The sequence below is a fragment of the Podarcis raffonei genome, chromosome 2, assembly GCF_027172205.1.
Source record: "Podarcis raffonei isolate rPodRaf1 chromosome 2, rPodRaf1.pri, whole genome shotgun sequence".
NCBI lineage: Eukaryota > Metazoa > Chordata > Lepidosauria > Squamata > Lacertidae > Podarcis > Podarcis raffonei.
The window spans coordinates 114,818,366-114,838,114 of record NC_070603.1 but is presented as its reverse complement, the minus strand read 5'-3'; the positions used below and the strand labels follow the sequence as shown (position 1 = coordinate 114,838,114).

At 45.6% G+C, this 19,749-nt stretch overlaps 1 protein-coding gene across 1 annotated transcript; it reads left to right on the top strand.

The window, feature by feature from the left end:
* Nucleotides 1–2,786: 2,786 nt before the first annotated feature.
* On the top strand, nt 2,787–19,008 carry LOC128409081 (zinc finger protein RFP-like). Its single transcript, XM_053379284.1, has 8 exons — nt 2,787–2,857; nt 8,781–9,282; nt 10,236–10,331; nt 10,689–10,919; nt 11,966–11,988; nt 13,690–13,808; nt 15,569–15,598; nt 17,796–19,008. The coding sequence occupies exons 2-8, from the start codon at nt 8,884–8,886 to the stop codon at nt 18,305–18,307; spliced, it is 1,410 nt and encodes a 469-aa protein (XP_053235259.1). The 5' UTR covers nt 2,787–2,857; nt 8,781–8,883; the 3' UTR covers nt 18,308–19,008.
* The last annotated feature ends 741 nt before the right edge of the window (nt 19,009–19,749 follow it).

Genomic DNA, 19,749 nt, shown 5'->3' with positions numbered 1-19,749 from the left:
GCGGGTGGGGTTTGCAGCCAAAGGGGTATGCAGAATGACGAGCGTTTAGTCAGATCTGGGACGATGGCAAAACCGGAGCAAGCCTAATTCTGTGGCTTGCTTCTTTTGCAGCTGCGCCTCGAGGCACGTGGAGCTTTCTCCTTAATTTTGCAAAACCCGACATGGTGTGGGGAAGCCAACAGTGCCTTAGGGCTGCACATTGGCAACATGTCACGTGCCTTTTTCTGCTAAAGTGGTCCCTGCCCTCAAGTTCACAGTCTTGAAAAACAACAACAAGCCACACAACACAAAAGGAAAAAGGAATGTGAGGGAGGAAGGACAAACAAGCGCAAGTTGTATATATTCCCATGCAGCTAAGACTGTAAGCATCATGTTTGCTGTATTTATGTTGATCTGCTGTTACTTTTTATGGTGTCTTAGAGGATATGTCGTCTTAATTTTTTGTGCTGCTTAAAAATTTTTTTTTTAGGTTGTATTTGTGATATAATTAAGGTGCTAAAACTGCTCAGCAGGAGTGGCGTACAATTTATCTTAATACTAATATGTATGATTGACATTAAGCAAAGCAGGCTCTATCTACATATGTGAATAAACCTTCACAAATCAGCCATTAAAAATGGTAACACGCGGGAGCCACTTAGTGGGGCAGCATTTCAGTCTTGCCTGGCGCTCAAGTAACAGACTCGAAAGGTGCCTTAATCAGCATTTAGGTTTCAAAGGGAGACGCCATTGCGCTGTTCAAAAGCAATCTGCAGTCTTGATATCCCGCTTAGGCATTTTCACCTCCCTTTTGCAAATTCCATTATCAGGTGGGGAGTATCTCCGCCTCCCCCTGATTGAATCTACCGTCCTTTTCTGTTGACCAGACGCCCTTTTCATTTGCACAGGAACTCACGTGTCTTTCTCTTACACCGCTGGGCCTTCTTGCCCCACCCTTGCCCTTCGTTCAACTTCTGGAGGACGCCACACAAACTGTCCCTGGGCTAAGGTGTTAAGAGAGGTAACAAAGAGAGCCTCTGGAACTCTCTCTGGCATTTTCTAGCAAAAAAGATGAATTAAAAATCTGGGCAGGGAAAATCTCCCTCTGCTGCCAGTCCGAGTAGGAAATTGTCAGTGTGCACGCAGGTTCTTTATATTCTTTGCATGTTTTACTCAGAAGTAAGCCTCGCTAGATGCTCCAATACCCGCCCTCCCCCATGAAATGCACATAGGGTTGCAATGCTGTGCGAGTTTACACAGAAGTAATCCTTAAAAAGCAGAGACATCACCTTGGCAACAAAGGTCCATATAGTTATAGCTATGGTTTTCCCAGTAGTGATGTATGGAAGTGAGAGCTGGACCATAAAGAAGGCTGATCGCCGAAGAATTTATGCTTTTGAATTATGGTCTGGAGGAGACTCTTGAGAGTCCTATCGACTGCAAGAAGATCAAACCGATTTATTCTGAAGGAAATCAGCCCTGAGTGTTTACTGCAAGGACAGATCCTGAAGCTGAGGCTCCAATACTTTGGCCACCTCATGAGAAGAGAAGACTCCCTGGAAAAGACCCTGATGTTGGGAAAGATGGAGGGCACAAGGAGAAGGGGACGACAGAGGACGAGATGGTTGGACAGTGTTCTCGAAGCTACCAGCATGAGTTTGACCAAACTGCGGGAGGCAGTGGAGGACAGGAGTGCCTGGCGTGCCCTGGTCCAGGGGGTCACGAAGAGTCGGACACAACTAAACAACTAAATAACAACAAGCCTTGCTAAATGCTCCAATACCCGCCCTCCCCCATGAAATGTGCATAGGGTTGCAACGCTGGGCGAGTTTACGCAGAAGTAATCTTCAGTGGTGGGACGCGGGTGGCGCTGTGGGTTAAAACCACAGAGCCTAGGAGTTGCCGATCAGAAGGTTGGCAGTTTGAATCCCCGCGACGGGGTGAGCTCCTGTTGCTCAATCCCTGCTCCTGCCAACCTAGCAGTTCGAATGCACGTCAAAGTGCAAGTAGATAAATAGGTACCACTCCGGCGGGAAGGTAAACGTCGTTTCCGTGCGCTGCTCTGGTTCGCCAGAAGCGGCTTAGTCATGCTGGCCACATGACCTGGAAGCTGTACGCCGGCTCCCTCGGCCAGTAAAGCAAGATAAGCGCCACAACCCCAGAGTCGGCCACGACTGGACCTAATGGTCAGGGGTCCCTTTACCTAATCCTCAGTGAGTTCAGTGGGAGTTGTCAGCATGGATTATGGGAACGCACCTTTTTCCGTAAGAAGTCAGCTCGAAAGAACAACAGAGTGACTTGTTGTGAAACATGCATCAGGAATAGGATATTTCTCCATTCCCGATTTGCACCCCTAAGTCGATTCCTACATGTGCTTGCTAGCTTTCCCGCGCGTTTGGGTATTCCAGCTGGAGGTAACGACAGTGTCGGGGCAGCCGATATAAATTGCTGGGTTAGGTTCTCACCTTAACCCCTCAGCCACGTTGGCCTCCAGCCCCGCGCGCAGAGACTTCGCATCCGAGCCGGAAGTCGCGTTGCGAGGGATTACTCTCCCTTCGGCTTTGGCTCTATTGTGACGATCGGCCGCATTCCACACATTGAACAGGGAGGCGGAGCTTTTCACGAGGCGGCGTTCTAAGCACCGCTGATTGGCTGCAGTGCGGAGCCAGTTCGCCCCGCCCCCGAACGTTTGCCCATTCACAACTTATCAGCTGCTGCAATTTACTGAGTCTGTTTTTCGTGGCGGGGATTTTGAGTTCTCTCCCTTCGGCTTCTCCTTCTTGCTCGTAGTCTGAGTTGCTCCGGATCTGGGCGCTTGAACCGAAGGAGTCCCCTTTGCTCCGCCAGATTGGGACAGCTGCTTTTGCCGGGCTTCGAGGTAAAGGGAATTCGCCTCCTGGACCCTGTTTTTCGGCTCAGTCGGTTGCCACTTAAATCGGTAGGAGTTTATTGCTCGCTTAGGCGTGCGCTTGTGCGCGCGTGCTGCATTTTGAACCCAGCAAAGCTGTTCTTAGGTTCTGGTTCATTCCTGCCCCTTTTCTTCTGCCCGCAGTTTCCTCATTGCTTCTTGCTCAATGTCTCCAGGGCGCCTGCTTTAAAAACGAAAAGCATAAATAAATCCCAACACACTTGCAATATAAAAGCGAGGGACCCGCTCTTCCTGGAAATCGTTCTGCAGAAAGGAAAACTGGGGCGGTGACGCAGGTGGTTGTTAAAAGCTCTCTTCCAGAAACTAAATAAATGTGTGTATCAGTCCGTGGTGTTTTTAGAGGGGGCGGGGGTTGTCATTGGTGTAGCGGGGGGGGGGGTTCAGAGAGGCATCTGCCCCCCCATCAAGTTAAACAATAGTAATATTTAAGTGACCAATCACGTCGGTTCTGTAACAAAAGTCTTGCGCGCCCCCCCAACAAAAATCCTGGCTACGCTGTGTGTGTGTTAAAATCCAACCCCAAATGTTCCAGCCCCAGTTAAATGGGTGCCGCCCTCTTTTCCATCCCTCTTTTTGGGAGTAAAGTTGCCTCATGCTCATTTTTTTAAAGGGTTTCCTTCTCAAACCCTATTCTCTGGTTTGCCTGTCCCCAGTCCTAGGCTGTTTCCTGCTGCATCGGTTTCTCCTTTCTCTTGCTATTAACCGGAGTTGCTCCGGATCCGGGCGCTTGAACCAAAGGGGTTTCTGGATCCTCCGTCCAGATAAAATCGCTGCTTTGGCCGGTCGTTGGGGAGCGAGGGGTAAACGAAATCTGGGCATTGGGAACTGGTTTGTAGCCCGATCTTTCTTTCCCCTGTGGAGTTAAAAAACAATTAAGAGAGTTGTTCTCAGAGAAGCGCGCGTTGTATTTTGCAGGTGGCTTCGCTTGCTGCGGCAGAGGAGCTGCCTGGGCTTGTCGCCTTGTCCACGTGTTACTATGCGGTTTCGACTCATCTATTTCCCCCCAATTATTTTTATTGATTTTTCCAAATGATTTCAAATGAGACCGAATTAATTCAGTTTAATCGCAATTGTAGATTTTATTCTCCCACCCCACCCTCGCTTTTCTCGTTATTTGCTTGCCCGACACTCAAAAAATTGCAGTTTCCTTATGCACAACTCCTGGGATGCATGGTTTTAGATTGCAGTGCAACTCCTCCCCTCCCCCAGCCTGCTTGTGGGGGGGCGGCGGCGAGCAAAAGGTGGCCTTGATAGTGGGGGGCAGGGCTCAATCCCATCCCACCCAGGACAGGATTAGGACAGTGCTCAGGCCTAAACCTTGCCCAGTTAAAAAGGCTTGGCTGCATTAACAAAAGCAAGTGTATTTTTCTAACAGGGACGACAATGAAAATAGGGCTAATCAGGTCTTACATTTGCATATATAGGCAGAGGATGCCACTTAACTCATTAAGTAAAATTGGAAATTCAGATTTGATTTATTTATAGATTTCTCTAAATCTGAGGCCTGTGGAGTTTGGATTGCATTTTTACTTTGCTTGCATAAAATGGAGGTTCTATGGGGATTTTGTTCTGCTTTTAAAGAAATTGCCCTCTAAGTTCAGAAGGCAAACAGGCAGAGACCCGGGAGGAAGGGAACAAGAAAAATCATCCAGTGAACTATTTGTAAAAGTCTTTAATGTAAACCACCGAGCCTTGGACTTGCCGATCGGAAGGTCGGCAGTTCAAATCCCCACGACGGGGTGAGCTCCCGTTGCTCGGTCCAGCTCCTGCCAACCTAGCAGTTCAAAAGCACACCAGTGCAAGTAGATAAACAGGTACCACTTTGGCGGGAAGGTAAACGGTGTTTCCATGCGCTGCTCTGGTTTCACCAGAAGCAACTTAGTCATGCTGGCCCCATGACCTGGAAAAACAGTCTGCTGACAAATGTCTGCTCCCTCGGCCAGTAAAGCGAGATGAGCACCACAACCCCAGAGTCGTTTGCAACTGGACTTAACTGTCAGGGGTCCTTTACCTTTTTTTTTTTTTACTGTAGAGGGCTTGAGAGAATGGCTCACTGTCAAGAGAGCCAGCCCCAGCCCCATGCAAACTTCTCTAGGTGCTGTACTAGAACTAGAACCAGCTTCATTTAACCAACATGCTTATGTCAAACTAATGTGTGAAGGGTTTAATTCCACAGTAAGCGGTCCTGACAAGGTTAGCTGTGTCACTTCCCCTTACCTTGGGAGGAAATAGGCAATCTTGCCAATTGTCCCCCCCCCCCACCTGAGAAGCTTAGTATGTGCAGAAGTTACAGCTGGTTGCTCAAGATCAGCAGCCACATGACTCTCACCAGCCACTGTTGTGTTCCTATTAAAAAAAAAAAGGAACTTTCACCACTTTGTAATTAAGGTAGATTTTACTCCCTATGCAACTTTTCTGAAGCACATGTTTCTGACCCCTGGAGAGTTTGTAAGTAAACCATTTTTTAACTTGCCCAGCATGTGGTCTTTTCCTATGCTGCAGAAAGAGGGAAATTTTGAAACTCGCTTGGAAGGGCACATTTTAAAGGTCCATCAACCTATATTTCCGTGCTTTACTTTGCAATTTATTTTGTGACTTTTCTGCTGGGCTTCTCTCGCCAAAGAGTACTTGCCCCAAACCTGGATCTTGGCATTCAGGAATTCTCATGCGTTGTGTATGTATGTATGTATGTGTATATATATATATGTTGCATCAACAGAACTCTTGTCACCCAATGACATTTTAGCAATAGATTCCCACCAGAGGAAAGGCAGTACCCTTTGACAAAACACATAATGAATATGTGGAATTTGCTGCCCCAAGATGTGGTGATGGTCACTAGGGTGGGTTCTTTATCAAAGCCACTGACCACATTCCTTTAGTATAATTCCATCAACAGGATTAGTTATGAGGGTGATAGAGCTCTTTCATAATCACTGGGATTGTTTTATTGTGCGTACTCTTTATGGATATTTATCTTTTACTGTTTGTATAACTCATTTTTGTGCTATGGTGGTGGTGATGATGATAATAAATTTATTATTTATACCCTGCCCATCTGGCTGGGTTTTCCCAACCACTCTGGGCAGCTTCCAACAAAATATTAAAGTACAATAGTGCGTCAAATATTAAAAGCTTCCCTAAACAGGGCTGCCTTCAGATGTCTTCTAAAAGTCTGATAGTTGTTTTTCTCTTTGACATCTGATGGGAGGGCGTTCCACAGGGCGGGTGCCACTACCGAGAAGGCCCTCTGCCTGGTTCTCTGTAACTTGGCTTCTCACAGCGAGGGAACCGCCAGAAGGCCCTTGGTGCTGGACCTCAGTGTCTGGGTGGAACGATGGGAGTGGAGATGCTCCTTCAGGTATACTGGACCAAGGCTTAGTAGCCTATTTTGGCCATAAGCGGTATGTTCAGAGGCAGTATGCCACTGAATATCAATTGCTTAAGGGCAAGATGTCATGCTTGTGGGATTCCCAAAGGAATCCAGCTGTACACTCGGCGGGGTGGGGGGGGGTAGGATGCTGCATTACTTTTCAGCTGGGCTCTCCAGATACTCTCTTGCTATTTTACATAAGGCAGGTTCTGGACACAAGCCAACGATTAATAATGGCAACATTCAGAAACTAGTGGGAGAGCCTTGCTATTCAGTAACAGGATTGAAAAGTAGCCTTCATTCATTCATTCAATAGTGTTACAAAGAGGACATCCCATGCAAACCTCTTGAACTAGAATATGCAGGGTTGATACCATCAGAGTGGCACTAGGAGACCTCATTTGTTTTGCTGTGTAAGGGAATAAGATATTGTTAAGTATGCAAGCAGGAATTGAAAACTAGACAGCCGAGGGAGAAGAGGAAAGGGAGAAGAAAAAGAATCAATTAGGAAAACGTGCAATTTAGGATTATATATAAGGGTTGAAATGTGAATTGGAATATAAATTTCTAATATAAAACAATAAATAGGGGAAAGTAGGGACACGGGTGGCGCTGTGGGTTAAACCACAGAGGCTAGGGCTTGCCGATCGGAAGGTTGGCGGTTTGAATCCCCGCGACGGGGTGAGCTCCCGTTGCTCGGTCCCTGCTCCTGCCAACCTAGCAGTTCGAAAGCACGTCAAAGTGCAAGTAGATAAATAGGTACTGCTCCGGCAGGAAGGTAAATGGCGTTTCCGTGCACTGCTCTGGTTCGCCAGAAGCGGCTTAGTCATGCTGGCCACATGACCCGGAAGCTGTACACTGGCTCCCTTGGCCAATAAAGCCAGATGAGCGCTGCAACCCCAGAGTCGGCCACGACTGGACCTAATGGTCAGGGGTCCCTTTACCTTTAGGGACACGGCTAGGAAGAAGAGCGGGAAGTCAACTTATCTGGGGAAAGTGTATCAAATTTGATGTATTGATCGGTTAAAATTTGGAAAACCATTAAAAACTATTTGGCACAGAAAGAAAGAAAGAAAGAAAGAAAGAAAGAAAGAAAGAAAGAAACCACCAGAGTGGCTAGCTCACTACCAAAAGTAATTTCCCCTCTTTGCATGGTATTTGTCTTGCTTTGCCAGCTCATCACCAGTTGGGGGCAGTAGTTCCATTTATTTGTCGGTTCCTCATCTGCATGGCATTGTGATGCCTTTATCTCTTGCATTGCTACACCTCATTGTATGTAATGTCCACCACCAAGATACAAGTTTCTGGCAAAATAAATAACTCACGCCTTTCATATTCCACGTGATGACTTTTTAAAAAACTGCAATAGACAAGTAAGGCTACTCTTTCTAGAGTTTCAGTCCTTGCCTGTCTCCTGCTGTAAGAATAAAAAACAAGGAGTGAGGTTGGGAAAAAGCAGGCTTTATGTGTATTACTCTGGAGGATAGCATTCCCAAATGGGTCTTAGTTGCTTTCTTTGCCTACACAGCTTTTATGTTTACACTGCACACAAAGCGTGAGAACAACAAACAACAATCCACTGTTATCTGTTGTTGTTGTTGTTGTTTAGTCGTTTAGTCATGTCTGACTCTTTGTGACCCCCTGGACCAGAGCATGCCAGGCACTCCTGTCTTCCGCTGCCTCCCGCAGTTTGGTCAAACTCATGCTGGTAGCTTCGAGAACACTGTCCAACCATCTCGTCCTCTGCCGTCCCCTTCTCCTTGGGCCCTCCAACTTTCCCAACATCAGGGTCTTTTCCAGGGAGTCTTCTCTTCTCAGGAGGTGGCCAAAGTACTGGAGCCTCAGCTTCAGGATCTGTCCTTCCAGTGAGCACTCAGGGCTGATTTCCTTAAGAATGGAGAGGTTTGATCTTCTTGCAGTCCATGGGACTCTCAAGAGTCTCCTCCAGCACCATAATTCAAAAGCATCAATTCTTTAGCGATCAGCCTTCTTTACGGTCCAGCTCTCACTTCCATACATCACTACTGAGAAAACCATAGCTTTAACTATACGGACCTTTGTTGGCAAGGTGATGTCTCTGCTTTTTAAGATGCTGTCTAGGTTTGCCATTCTCCCTAAAACGCAAATCAAAATTGAATAAAGAGTGGTAAAGAGGGGTATCGAAGTGGGAATCAGCCTCTGTGGGTGGTTGTGAAGAAGAAGAAGAAGAAGAGTTTGGATTTGATATCCCGCCTTTCACTCCCTTTACGGAGTCTCAAAGCGGCTAACATTCTCCTTTCCCTTCCTCCCCCACAACAAACATTCTGTGAGGTGAGTGAGGCCGAGAGACTTCAAAGAAGTGTGACTAGCCCAAGGTCACCCAGCAGCTGCATGTGGAGGAGCGGGAATCGAACCCAGTTCACCAGATTACGAGTCCACCGCTCTTAACCACTACGCAATGTTTTCCTTTATTGGTGCACATAATACTAACCTGAGTCTCTTGCTGCTGTTTCTTTCCAGAGCAGAGATACTGGCCTTTTGAGCTCTCTTCCCTTTGGGGCTGCTTCTGAGTGCAGGAGAAAATAACTCTGTTCCCTTTGTGTTGCACTGCAATAGTGAAGCCATGGCTGAGACCCCCAGGAAGAGGCTTCGCTTTGAAGCTACTTGCCCTGTCTGCCTGGCCTACTTTTCAGATCCTGTGACTCTAGACTGCGGACACAACTTCTGCCAAGCATGCATCTCTACATGCTGGGAGGAGGCTGGCACAGAAACCAGGTGCCCACAGTGCCGAGCAGCCGTCGGGCGGGATTTCAAATCAAACAGGTCTCTAGCAAGCATTGTCGAAATTGCTCAGCAGCTGAATTCCATGGGCCTAGAGGGGCCAAAATGTGTGACGCACAAGGCGCCTATGAATTTGTTTTGCAAGGATCACGAAATCTTCTTCTGCCTTCTGTGTGACGCCGCACAACAGCACCCATGCAAAGCTGTGGTTCCCATAGACCAGGCTGTTGAAGAATACAAGGTAAGAATACTACATTTGATACGATTTGGGCATATAACCAATGCTACATTCTCAGAAATATCCAGGGCCAGGGTTCGAGAGTGGTGAGAATTCAGACTCTCCTTGTGGGAGGGCTTTATATCTGATCCTAGGTGTGTGTGGTGACTTTGCAGACACAATTGTATGGAGAAATACCGCATTTTTCGCTCTATAAGACGCACCAGACCACAAGACGCACCTAGTTTTTGGAGGAGGAAAACAAGAAAAAATATATTCTGAATCTCAGAAGCCAGTGAAAGCAGCAATCCCTCTTGCTGTTCTGGCTTCTGGGATAGCTGCGCAGCCTGCATTTGCTCCATAAGACGCACACACATTTCCCCTTACTTTTTAGGAGAGAAAAAGTGAGTCTTATAGGGCAAAAAATACGGTATGTGCTCCCATACCAAACTGCTTGTGTATTAAGGCCATCTTCTGTTAAGGCTCTCCTCCAGCCTCCCCATCCATTCAGGAGAATGTTGCTGTCTTGTCTGTGCAATTTCTGTGCCAGGGAGACTTGCCCAGTGCCGGCACTATTATATATCACGTTGCATAAGACGTTTTGGGGATGGCAGCCTTGTGGGCTGAATTTCCCCAACACTGGGCACACGCCTCAGCAGTGGCATAGCTAGCCATTTCGGTGCCCAGTGCAGTGTGCGTGTCCTGCAGCCGGTGGCGGGGCGAGTGGCCCATGGGGCCGGGGCAAGCCAAGGCAGGGCGCATTGCGTGGTGCCTCTTGGCAGCCTCCCCCTCAGCTGTAGGGTGGCTGAGGCGGTGGGCAGATGCTCAAAAAAGCAACGAAGAGCTTGCAGGTAGTCCACCTGTTTTTACTGTATTTATATTCAGTGTTAGTCGCCCTGAGCCCGGTCATGGCCGGGGAGGGCAGGGTATAAAATTATTATTACTATTATTATTATTATTATTATTATTATTGACAGGATCGGATTTTTCGCTGCCTAGAAGTTCTGAAGGAGGGGAGAGAAACCATTCTGCAGTATACAGAGAACTTGGAAAACGAAAGCCAGGATCTGCTTGTAAGTGCCGATTTTTTAATTAATTAACATCATATCTCTCTTCCTTCCAGAGGAGCCCAGAGACCACTATTTGTTGGAACTGAGCAAGTAATGGAACCAAGAAGATGCTTAAAAGCCATGAGGCATCCCAGATCCTCAGCATTACTTGGTTTCTTTTAGAAATTATAAGAATATTTCACAGAAACATGGAGAGTGATATCTTAATGATGGACTCCTATATGTTCTTTAGGAAATTCTTCGCTGCTGGATGTTAATGCCATTTTGTATGCCCTTGGTATGAAATCCTATCTCTCTTGATAGTGCAAACATGGATTACGCTGGCCTGATTTTCTGCTCTTCATATTCTGCTTGTTGCAGGAGCTAATGAAAGAAGAGAAGGGAAAAATAGTGGCAGAGTTTGGAAAATTATGCCAGTCTCTGAGAGACCAAGAGAAACTTCTTCTGCAGGATATGGTAAACGTGGAGAAGTGTCTTGCAGTGATAAAGAAAAGTTGCCTGTCCAGGTTCTCTGAAGAATTGTCAAGCCTTGGAGGTTTCATTCAGGATATGGAAGAAGTGTGTCAGAAGCCAGAAATTCAATTCCTTCAGGTAAGAAGAACAGAAACAAACTATCCATTAGGAAAGCAAACTCCATATTTTGGTGTTTCTCCATTTATATATACCATATGAAGGAGCCCAATTTTATGATTGTGGTTTATGAGTTTTGTAGCATACAACATCCCAGATGTCTAATTTCACTTCACTGTGGATCAGTCTGATAGAATAGGTTTGTATTATTTTTTTTTAAACACTTTGGTCATGTGTGTGCTCCTAATGCCCTCCTAATTAGGGTATTTTTGCCATCATTCCCTGTTTGTGGGCTTCCTGGAGGAATCTGCGAACCTCAAGTTGGGAACAGGAGGATGAACCCTCAGTCTGATCCAGCAGGACTCCTCTGATGTCCTGTTTGAAGGCTGGAGACTTACGTTTTTAATATTATTCTTACTTTATATACTGTATTTACTCAAATGCAATGCGCACCTTTTTTGGCCAAATTACGTCACAAAAATTAGGGAGCGCATTAGAGTTGATGGCACCAGTAAATACTTTTTGGGTTTCAAGGTTTTGAAAATTGAGGTGTGCATTTGATTAGATGGCATATTAAAGGTAAATGTAAAGGGACCCCTGACCATTAGGTCCAGTCGTGGCTGACTCTGGGGTTGTGGCGCTCATCTCGCTTTATTGGCCAAGGGAGCCGGCATACAGCTTCCGGGTAATGGCCAACATGACTAAGCCGCTGCTGGCGAACCAGAGCAGCGCATGGAAACGCCGTTTACCTTCCCGCCGGAGCAGTACCTATTTATCTACTTGCACTTTGACGTGCTTTCGAACTGCTAGGTTGGCAGGAGCAGGGATTGAGCAATGGGAGCTCACCCCGTCGCGGGGATTCAAACCGCCAACCTTCTGATCGGCAAGTCCTAGGCTCTGTGGTTTAACCCAGAGCACCACCCGCGTCCCCAGATGGCATATTAGATCTGCTTAAATAAGGTAATGCTGTACTTTGGCTCCCTGACAGTAGCTACCCCCTACAGAGTCTGAAGGAGTCTTTATAGTACTGTGTTGAAATCTCTGTTCTTTCTCTCTTCTTTCTGTAGGAAGCTAAAAGCATATTGCAGAGGTAAGTGGATCTCACTAATTTCTTGTTCACACATTGCACTTTTCATCCTTGTACAGCATTCCTGTTTCTAATAGTTTTCTTCTGTTTCTACTTGCTTGGGGTTTTTTGTTTTAATTTATTTTTTACCTTCCTTAAGAAAGTTATTTGCTGAATTTTACCCCACCCCCCATTTATTAATACAGCTGATCAGTGGGGTTTTTTCCTGGGGGGACGCAGAGGTACGCATATTCCTAAACATTTTGTGAATCTAAGTTTGCCTTCATTGAGGGGCAGTATTTCAGTATGAGTAGGAAAATGAGAGTACCCCTAAACATTATTTTAGAAAAAAAGCACTGCAGCTGATGGTAGTCTGGGTGTCGTGTTCATCTTTCTCCTCTTTCTGCTCACATTAAATCAATCTCCAAGAGTCTTTCACATGCACTTTATTTAGATTCCTTCTACTTTTCAGTTTGGCTTTAGAACGGAAACTCCTTTTGTTGCCTTAGTTGTGCACGATCTTCACTAGTGGGTGGGGCACAGTGCAAACTGATTGCGGCTGATCTAGATCCCTTCCATTTTGACTTTCAGTGTGCTCTCTTGGCCTTAGAACCTGTAGGTTCTCACCAAGAAAACTAGCGCTAATACGCCCAGGAACCTCATCAAAATGCTGGAGAGGGTGTACCTCCACATGTGGTGGTAGTGCCCCCAAATCCAACTATTCTGGACAACAGCCATACGAGAAATATGTAAAATAACCAAGCAAGTAGAAATCACCCCAGAACTGGCCCTACTAAACATCTTCCAAGACAATAATGCCCACTTACACCACAAAGAACTCATAACCCACCTACTTTCAGCAGCCAGAAACACCATAACCAGACACTGGAGAGACCTGTCAGGAGTAAGCATGGACCAATGGTACCAAATAGTATGGGAAACAGCGTTACTAGAAAAATTAACCAATAAACTGAAACCGACACGGGGCAAATAGAAGAAGATGCCTTTACCCCGGTATGGCTCCCCTTTATCACATACACAGCCCAACAAGACAATGACAAAAATCCACCAACAGCATACAAATCAATATGGCTGACCTGATCCAAAACACCCACCCACCCCACTCACACATGAAAACAAAGACCACCACAGCCAACCACAAATGAACAACCACACCCTAGGCCAAACCCAACCTCTCTCACCACCAAAGGAACACAAGTGAACAGCAGAGAACCTGCACGAGGAACGCTGACACAAAACCCCACATATATTAAGTAAAATAGAAACATTGCCACCTGACCCCACCCCACCCATCTTTCCCCCCTCCACCTCTTTCCCCCTTTTCTTCCTAATGTCTCAACAAATGAAACTGATTTGTAAAAAAAGTTACATGGGGGAAAAATAAGAGAGAGAGACATTGCACATACTTTTGTAAATCAAGAAAATCTTTAATAAAAATACATTAAAAAAAGAGTATCTGTTGGTTCTCTTGGATCTATCAGGTGGCTTTTGTTACTATGTTATCCTTCTGGGTCACCTTGAAAAGGATGGGGATTGAGGGTGCTTTGTTGAAATGGCTCTGCTCATTCCTGATAAATAGGACTCAGAAGGTAGTTCTGGGCTTAAGACGTGAGGCTTTCTGCCACTGTATTCCAAACCTTTATTTTGCTTTCCTTAGGGATTCTGAATTGCATCAATGGAGGGATAATACTGTTTTCTTTCCAGATATGATAAGAAGAAGCAATTTGAGAATCCGTTCTTTTTCTACACCGTGCTGAAGTGGAGGATTGAGGAATTTCGTGATAGAAATATCTGTCTGAATAGTATCGTGCAGGAGCTAAGAGGTATGAAAACAGGGGTTGGGCACTGGATCTTGCCACAGGGGTTGGAACCAAAAGTGGGAGAGACCAGCCACCTGTCAATCTTTGTGATGTCATTTGAGGTTGGCTGACTTAACTGCTGAGCTGCAGTAGCTTTGGCATGAATTGTGTTTGAGTTCTTTTCTGTGGCTGATGTCATACAATGCTGTTTTGTTAAGTGCCAAACCCGGCAGGCCTAATAAGGTCCACTGGTTGGAGACTCCCTGCAATTGTATTAACGAATAGCTGCAAGGATTTTATACTGGATATTATTTTTATTTAAAAGCATTTATAAACCACCTGGTATTTTTGAAATCTCTTAGTGCAAAATATAAAAACAAACAGTATCATTAAAACAATAGTACAGTCTAAACCAAATAAAACAGTAGCATGAAAGTATATATCTGACTAGGGCCTGCTTGAAACAGACCCACTGAAATCAGTGAAACTAAGTTGGTCATGTCTATTGACTTTAATGAGTCTACTCTGGGTGAGACTAGCATTGAATCCCACACAAATAAAACAGGAATTCAGATTTCTCAAACACATAAAACAGGGTCTGATGTTATGCATCAGGAAAAGCAAATCTTTACAAGATGTCTGAAGCAATTGATGATTCCTGCTTTGTCTATAGCAGAGGAAGGGCATTCCATAATATAGAGGCAGCGACAGAAAATGTCCGTTTCAGGGTCACCACCCTATGACAGGCACGTTCAAAGTCCGTTTGGGGGGCCTTTGAGTTTAATCTGGCCCCTGCGGCAGTTTATTTCTTGGGGTAAAAAGCTCAACAACATCAATCCTAGAAAAAAAAAAAGCTCAACTTCAATCCCAAAAAAGGTCAGCTACTTTGTTCGGCCCTCACGCATGTTCACTTCATCAAATCTGGCCCTCTTTGAAAAAAGCTTGGGCACCCCTGCCCTGTGGTATTCTGAAGAGGTTGGTGCCATAAGTACAACTTTCAGATGATCTAAATGATCTTGCAGGTGTTGGTGTGAAAAGCTCTAGGTTAGCGTGGGGCTTCTGGAAAGAAATGTGGCAGCGTCCTTTCCTCACGCACAGTGGTTGGGACCTGTGTATCCACACACACACACACACACACACACACACACCCGTGTTGCTGGACTACAACTCCTATTATCCCTGACTGACTGGCTGAGGCTTGTGTGAGTAGTAGTCCAACAACTTCAGGGGGGAGATTTCTAGCTGGAGTGTTTCTCCCAGAACTGCCCTTTAGACCTAGCAACCGTGCTTTCTCCCACTGCAGCATAATTTACATGGGTAGGATGGTCCTTGGACCTGGGGGAGCGATGGGGAGGCAGCAGAATTCAGGGAAGAGGGATCCAGGAGTTGGCGAACGATGCTGAGCACTCATATGGGCTACACAGAAGGCCTTCATGCACTTTTGGGCTGCCAGTATTTACTCCTAAACAGAGAGCGCAGGACATTCCATCCCACATATATTCTATTTCGTTTGTTTTCCAACGGAGACTCAGTATTCTGAAGCTATTGAGTGTGCATACTTTTCCTTGGTGTGTGTTTTGAAATTTGTGCTTCAGCAAACCCCAGAGTTACTTTAAGAATGCTGAAGCCCCTGTCTTGTTCCTTGTAGGTACATTCTTGTTTCAGTCAGCACTCAGTTTATCTATTAAAGGGAGTGATGGATGGATTTTAAAAATATTTTTGCAAATACAATTGTGTGACATTTTATCTCTGTTTTCTTTTCTCTCCCCCACCCCGGCCTCCAGGTGGTCTAACTGGATTGAATGCAGCCACAGGTAATTTTGGGGACTGGTGGAGGACCAAATTCACAGAAGGGATAGGGATGTCTTTTTTTTGCAGAAAGTTGTTTGATTTGTGTTTTATGGGGGTTGCCAGTTTAGGAATGTTAAACAGATTAACCCATAAGTTGTCCACACGCAGGACACAGGACAGCCTCATAGACTGCATTGTTTGGTTATTCTACGAAACCAAATAAATCAGTACAGCTTTTAACATCGGTGCAGTTTTGAAAGATTCTGTCCTCCATTTTGGTTCAAAATGGCACCCAACTGTATAAAAACTTCCTTCATCTCGGGAACCATAATGCAAAGTTTAGTTACGAAATCTTAAGAGCCGCCCAAATGCAAAGCTAACAAACAAACCAATATGACAGATGAGGGCAAAAGCCATTTTCTGCTCTTGCTGTCTAGCAAATGGTACTCGGAGGTATTGAACTTTTGATCCAAAATGATTAGTAGCTGTCAGGGAACTGCCATCGGAGCTAGAGGAGGAGGCAAGGCTCCTGAGCGATGCTGGAGAGGGGCCCAGCAGGGGGGAGAGGAAGCCCATCTGCTGGGGAAGGTAATCAGCGTAACACCAGGAGTGAAGGGGGGCTGATGGGGGAATCGGCGAAGGGGCTCCAGGACTCCTCGCCGGAGACCAGCGGGGAGAGCACGGATCCTCCGCTGCCCACACCCACCCTGCGCAGAAAACTTTCGCGCAGGGAGAGTAGGAGGAGACTTGGCGTCAAAGAACTTCTTTGTTGGAAGAAGTTCAAGAAACGCCCACTGACGGATTCTGCTAGTGACTGAACAGCCACGGAGCTAATGGCTGTCCAGACAAGAAAGGTTTAACCAGGCAACCAAGCCCAGAGTGGCAGTAACTTACGCACGAGCAACCCCTATAACCATTACAGTAGCCATTGTTAAACTCATCCCACAAATTTGTCTAATCCTCTTTTAAAGCCACCTAAGGGCTTATTGTGAGGGCTGGGCCCTGCTGAGGCCGTCACTTGCAGTCTTGGCTGTACTCCGTTGTGGCAAGTGTCATTCCTTGACGGAGAGACGTTTCTGTTGAAATTTTACCTCAGAGTTTTACCTCAGAGGCATGAGAGTTGTTGTAAAAGGACTAATCAAAAGACATTGAAGAAGAATTAGGTTACCTTGGTAACCAATATATCCCATAGCACATACACCTAACTATAAATCCTGAGACTTGAGTCTCTCTCTTTGGACTCATCTGCATTCGTCAACTTACGATGTTATAAATGCATTATAACAGATGGTGCCATAGAGCTGAAATCCCAAGAATTTCCATTGTGAGCTTTTATAACGTTTCTTTTCATAGTGTTTTTATAGGTATATAGATCCAGCCTTTGCATTCTCTTTCCCTTCCCTCACAGACTTCAAATTCCTATTTCCTAACTGCTCTTCACTCACTCTTAATGGATTCTTTACTGCTTTGGAATGCTCCTGTCAATCACAAGCGCGTCCTCACAGACTTTCTAGCATTTTCCCTCAGCCCAGCTCCCCTTGCACCATCAGAGCTGGGCTGAGAGAAAATCGGCTGAAGCAAGAGAGCATGAGAAATGTGACTTGAGCCTTTAGGTAGCATCTGATTTCCTCCCCAAAATATCCGGTATGCGGCAAGGCATACCGTGTTTTTCGCTCTGTAAGACGCACCAGACCACAAGACGCACCTAGTTTTTGGAGGAGGAAAACAAGAAAAAAAATATTCTGAATCTCATAAGCCAGAACAGCAAGAGGGATCACTGCACAGTGAAAGCAGCAATCCCTCTTGCTGTTCTAGCTTCTGGGATAGCTGCGCAGCCTGCATTCGCTCCATAAGAAGCACACACATTTCCCCATACTTTTTAGGAGGGGAAAAGTGAGTCTTATAGAGCAAAAAATACGGCAATTTTTTCATTCACGTATATGTGTATGGCAAACAGATTTGCACACATAGAATCACAGAATTGTAAAGCGGGAAGGGAACTGAGGGTCCTTTATTCCACACCCCCCCCCGCATTGCAGGAACCTCAACTACACCATCCATGACAGATGGCCATCAAACCTCTGTTTGAAAACCTCCAAGGGCAGGGAGTCCAGCATCTCTTGAGGAAGTCTGTTTCACTGTCAAACAGCTCTTACTGTCAGAAAGTCATAAGTTGAAACAAAGCCTTTAATTATGCTTTTTATTTCCCAATCCCTTCAGAAACTATAACACTGGATCCAAAGACGGCTAGTCCCCAACTCATCATGTCAAGGGATTTCAAAAGTGTGAGACACGGAGGCAAAGATCCAGATCTGTCCACAAATCCTGAGAGAATCTATGACGACTGGCCTTTTGTGATGGGCTCCCAGGCCCTCAGAGGGGGCAGATATACCTGGCAGGTCTTTTTGGGAAGTGAAGGAGACTGGGCTGTGGGAGTCTCCCAGAAGAATGGTTCCTCAACTCCGAAGAGAAATGAGATATGGCAAGTTGGGAAGTGGGATGGGGAACATTGGGCCTCCTGCCCCTCATGTTATCGGGATCACTCTCTGCCTTTCAGTGAGGAGATCCAGAGGATCCGAGTTGTTTTGAACTGCAGGGTGGGACAGCTAGTGTTTTATGACGCCGATTCGGGAGCTGAGCTCACTGAATTCAAAGATGTCAATTTTGGAGGACGAGATGCGTTCCCCTTCTTTCGACTGTCTGAAAAGGGGTATATCGCCCTCATTTCCTAAATTGTAGGATTTTCTGGTGTTACTGTCCAGGTTGTTGTTTTTTTAAGTCAAACTTTTTATTGGACAAGAGCACCTATGATAGCTTTGCAAAAGGCCCAGAATTCTAGTCAAAGTCTCTGAACTAAATGAAACCGGAGTCTGTTTTTCTTTGCCTGCCCTTTCCCAGATTTCCCTCGGCAATTTATTTCTTTAAAAAGGAGACGTAATCTAATAGAAAATAATGCTTTATCCTAAGCAACGGCAGAATAGTTTTTATACAGGCAGTCTTTCAGGACCCTCAGTTCTGCTTTCAGAGCACACTTACTCTGAGGTAAAATCCTGTTCAATACGGCTTCGCAAAGATGTTTATGATTTCAGCCTATTTCACTTTCCTCTCTCATATCTCACCCTTCCCTCAAAACGCATGGGTGGATTGGATTGTACATTATTCTCACCTACCCAATTCATAGTTACAACTCTGTAAAGGAGGCTAGGCTGAGAGAGAGACAGAGAATGACTGGCCCAGGGTTCACTTTATTTATGTTACCATTTGGGTGTGTACCACACACCAACTGGATTTTCTCAGGAGCTTTCTTTTTTTCTTTCCAAATGTGTTCTGGAGACTAATGTGATGGAGTAATTCCTTTTGTAACGACAATGTCCCCCTCCCTTCTTGATATGTACATCCACATTGTGGCTGAATAAAAGTGTTAGTCTTTTAAGATGTCTTGGTGGTGTTTTTGTTGCAACAGACTAAAACTGCTGTTTTATTCACGGAACAGACATGGGACGACTGGAGAGTTACCTTCTTCAAACATTAAAAACTTCCCTAAACAGGGCTGCCTTCAGATGTCTTCTGAAAGTCAGATAGTTGTTTATTTCCTTGACATCTGATGGGAGGGTGTTCTACAGGGCGGGTGCCACTACCGAGAAGGCCCTCTGCCTGGTTCCCTGTAACCTCACTTCTTGCAATAAGGGAACTGTCAAAAGGCCCTCGGAGCTGGACTTCAGTGTCCTGGCTGAACGATGGGGGTGGAGACGCTCCTTCAGGTATACTGGACTGAGGCCATAGGACCGACACTTTGAATTGTGCCTGTGAGCTGTTACAGTGCTTCGAAGAAAGGACAAAGTGCTGCATGTTCATACCTAATCCTAACTACTGATTGTTGAAACAAGTAGACTTCACAGCCCTTCGTTTGAATTGGGCTTCTTTTCTCTCCTATATTCTGCTCTGGCTGAAGCCTTCAGCCAGGAAAACATACAACCCGAATCTGGATCTCTGAGTAGCAAACTTCACACACATGCCTGAAGATAGGAGAAGCATTTATTCAAGATGGCAAACAAACAATAAGAATAAATTTGATAAAATTACATAGATATTCTCAAATTCAAAACTGCTCAGCCTCTTCCTGAGGTCTAGATGTGTCGGTGAAAGGCTGCATACACACCATCCATTTAAATCA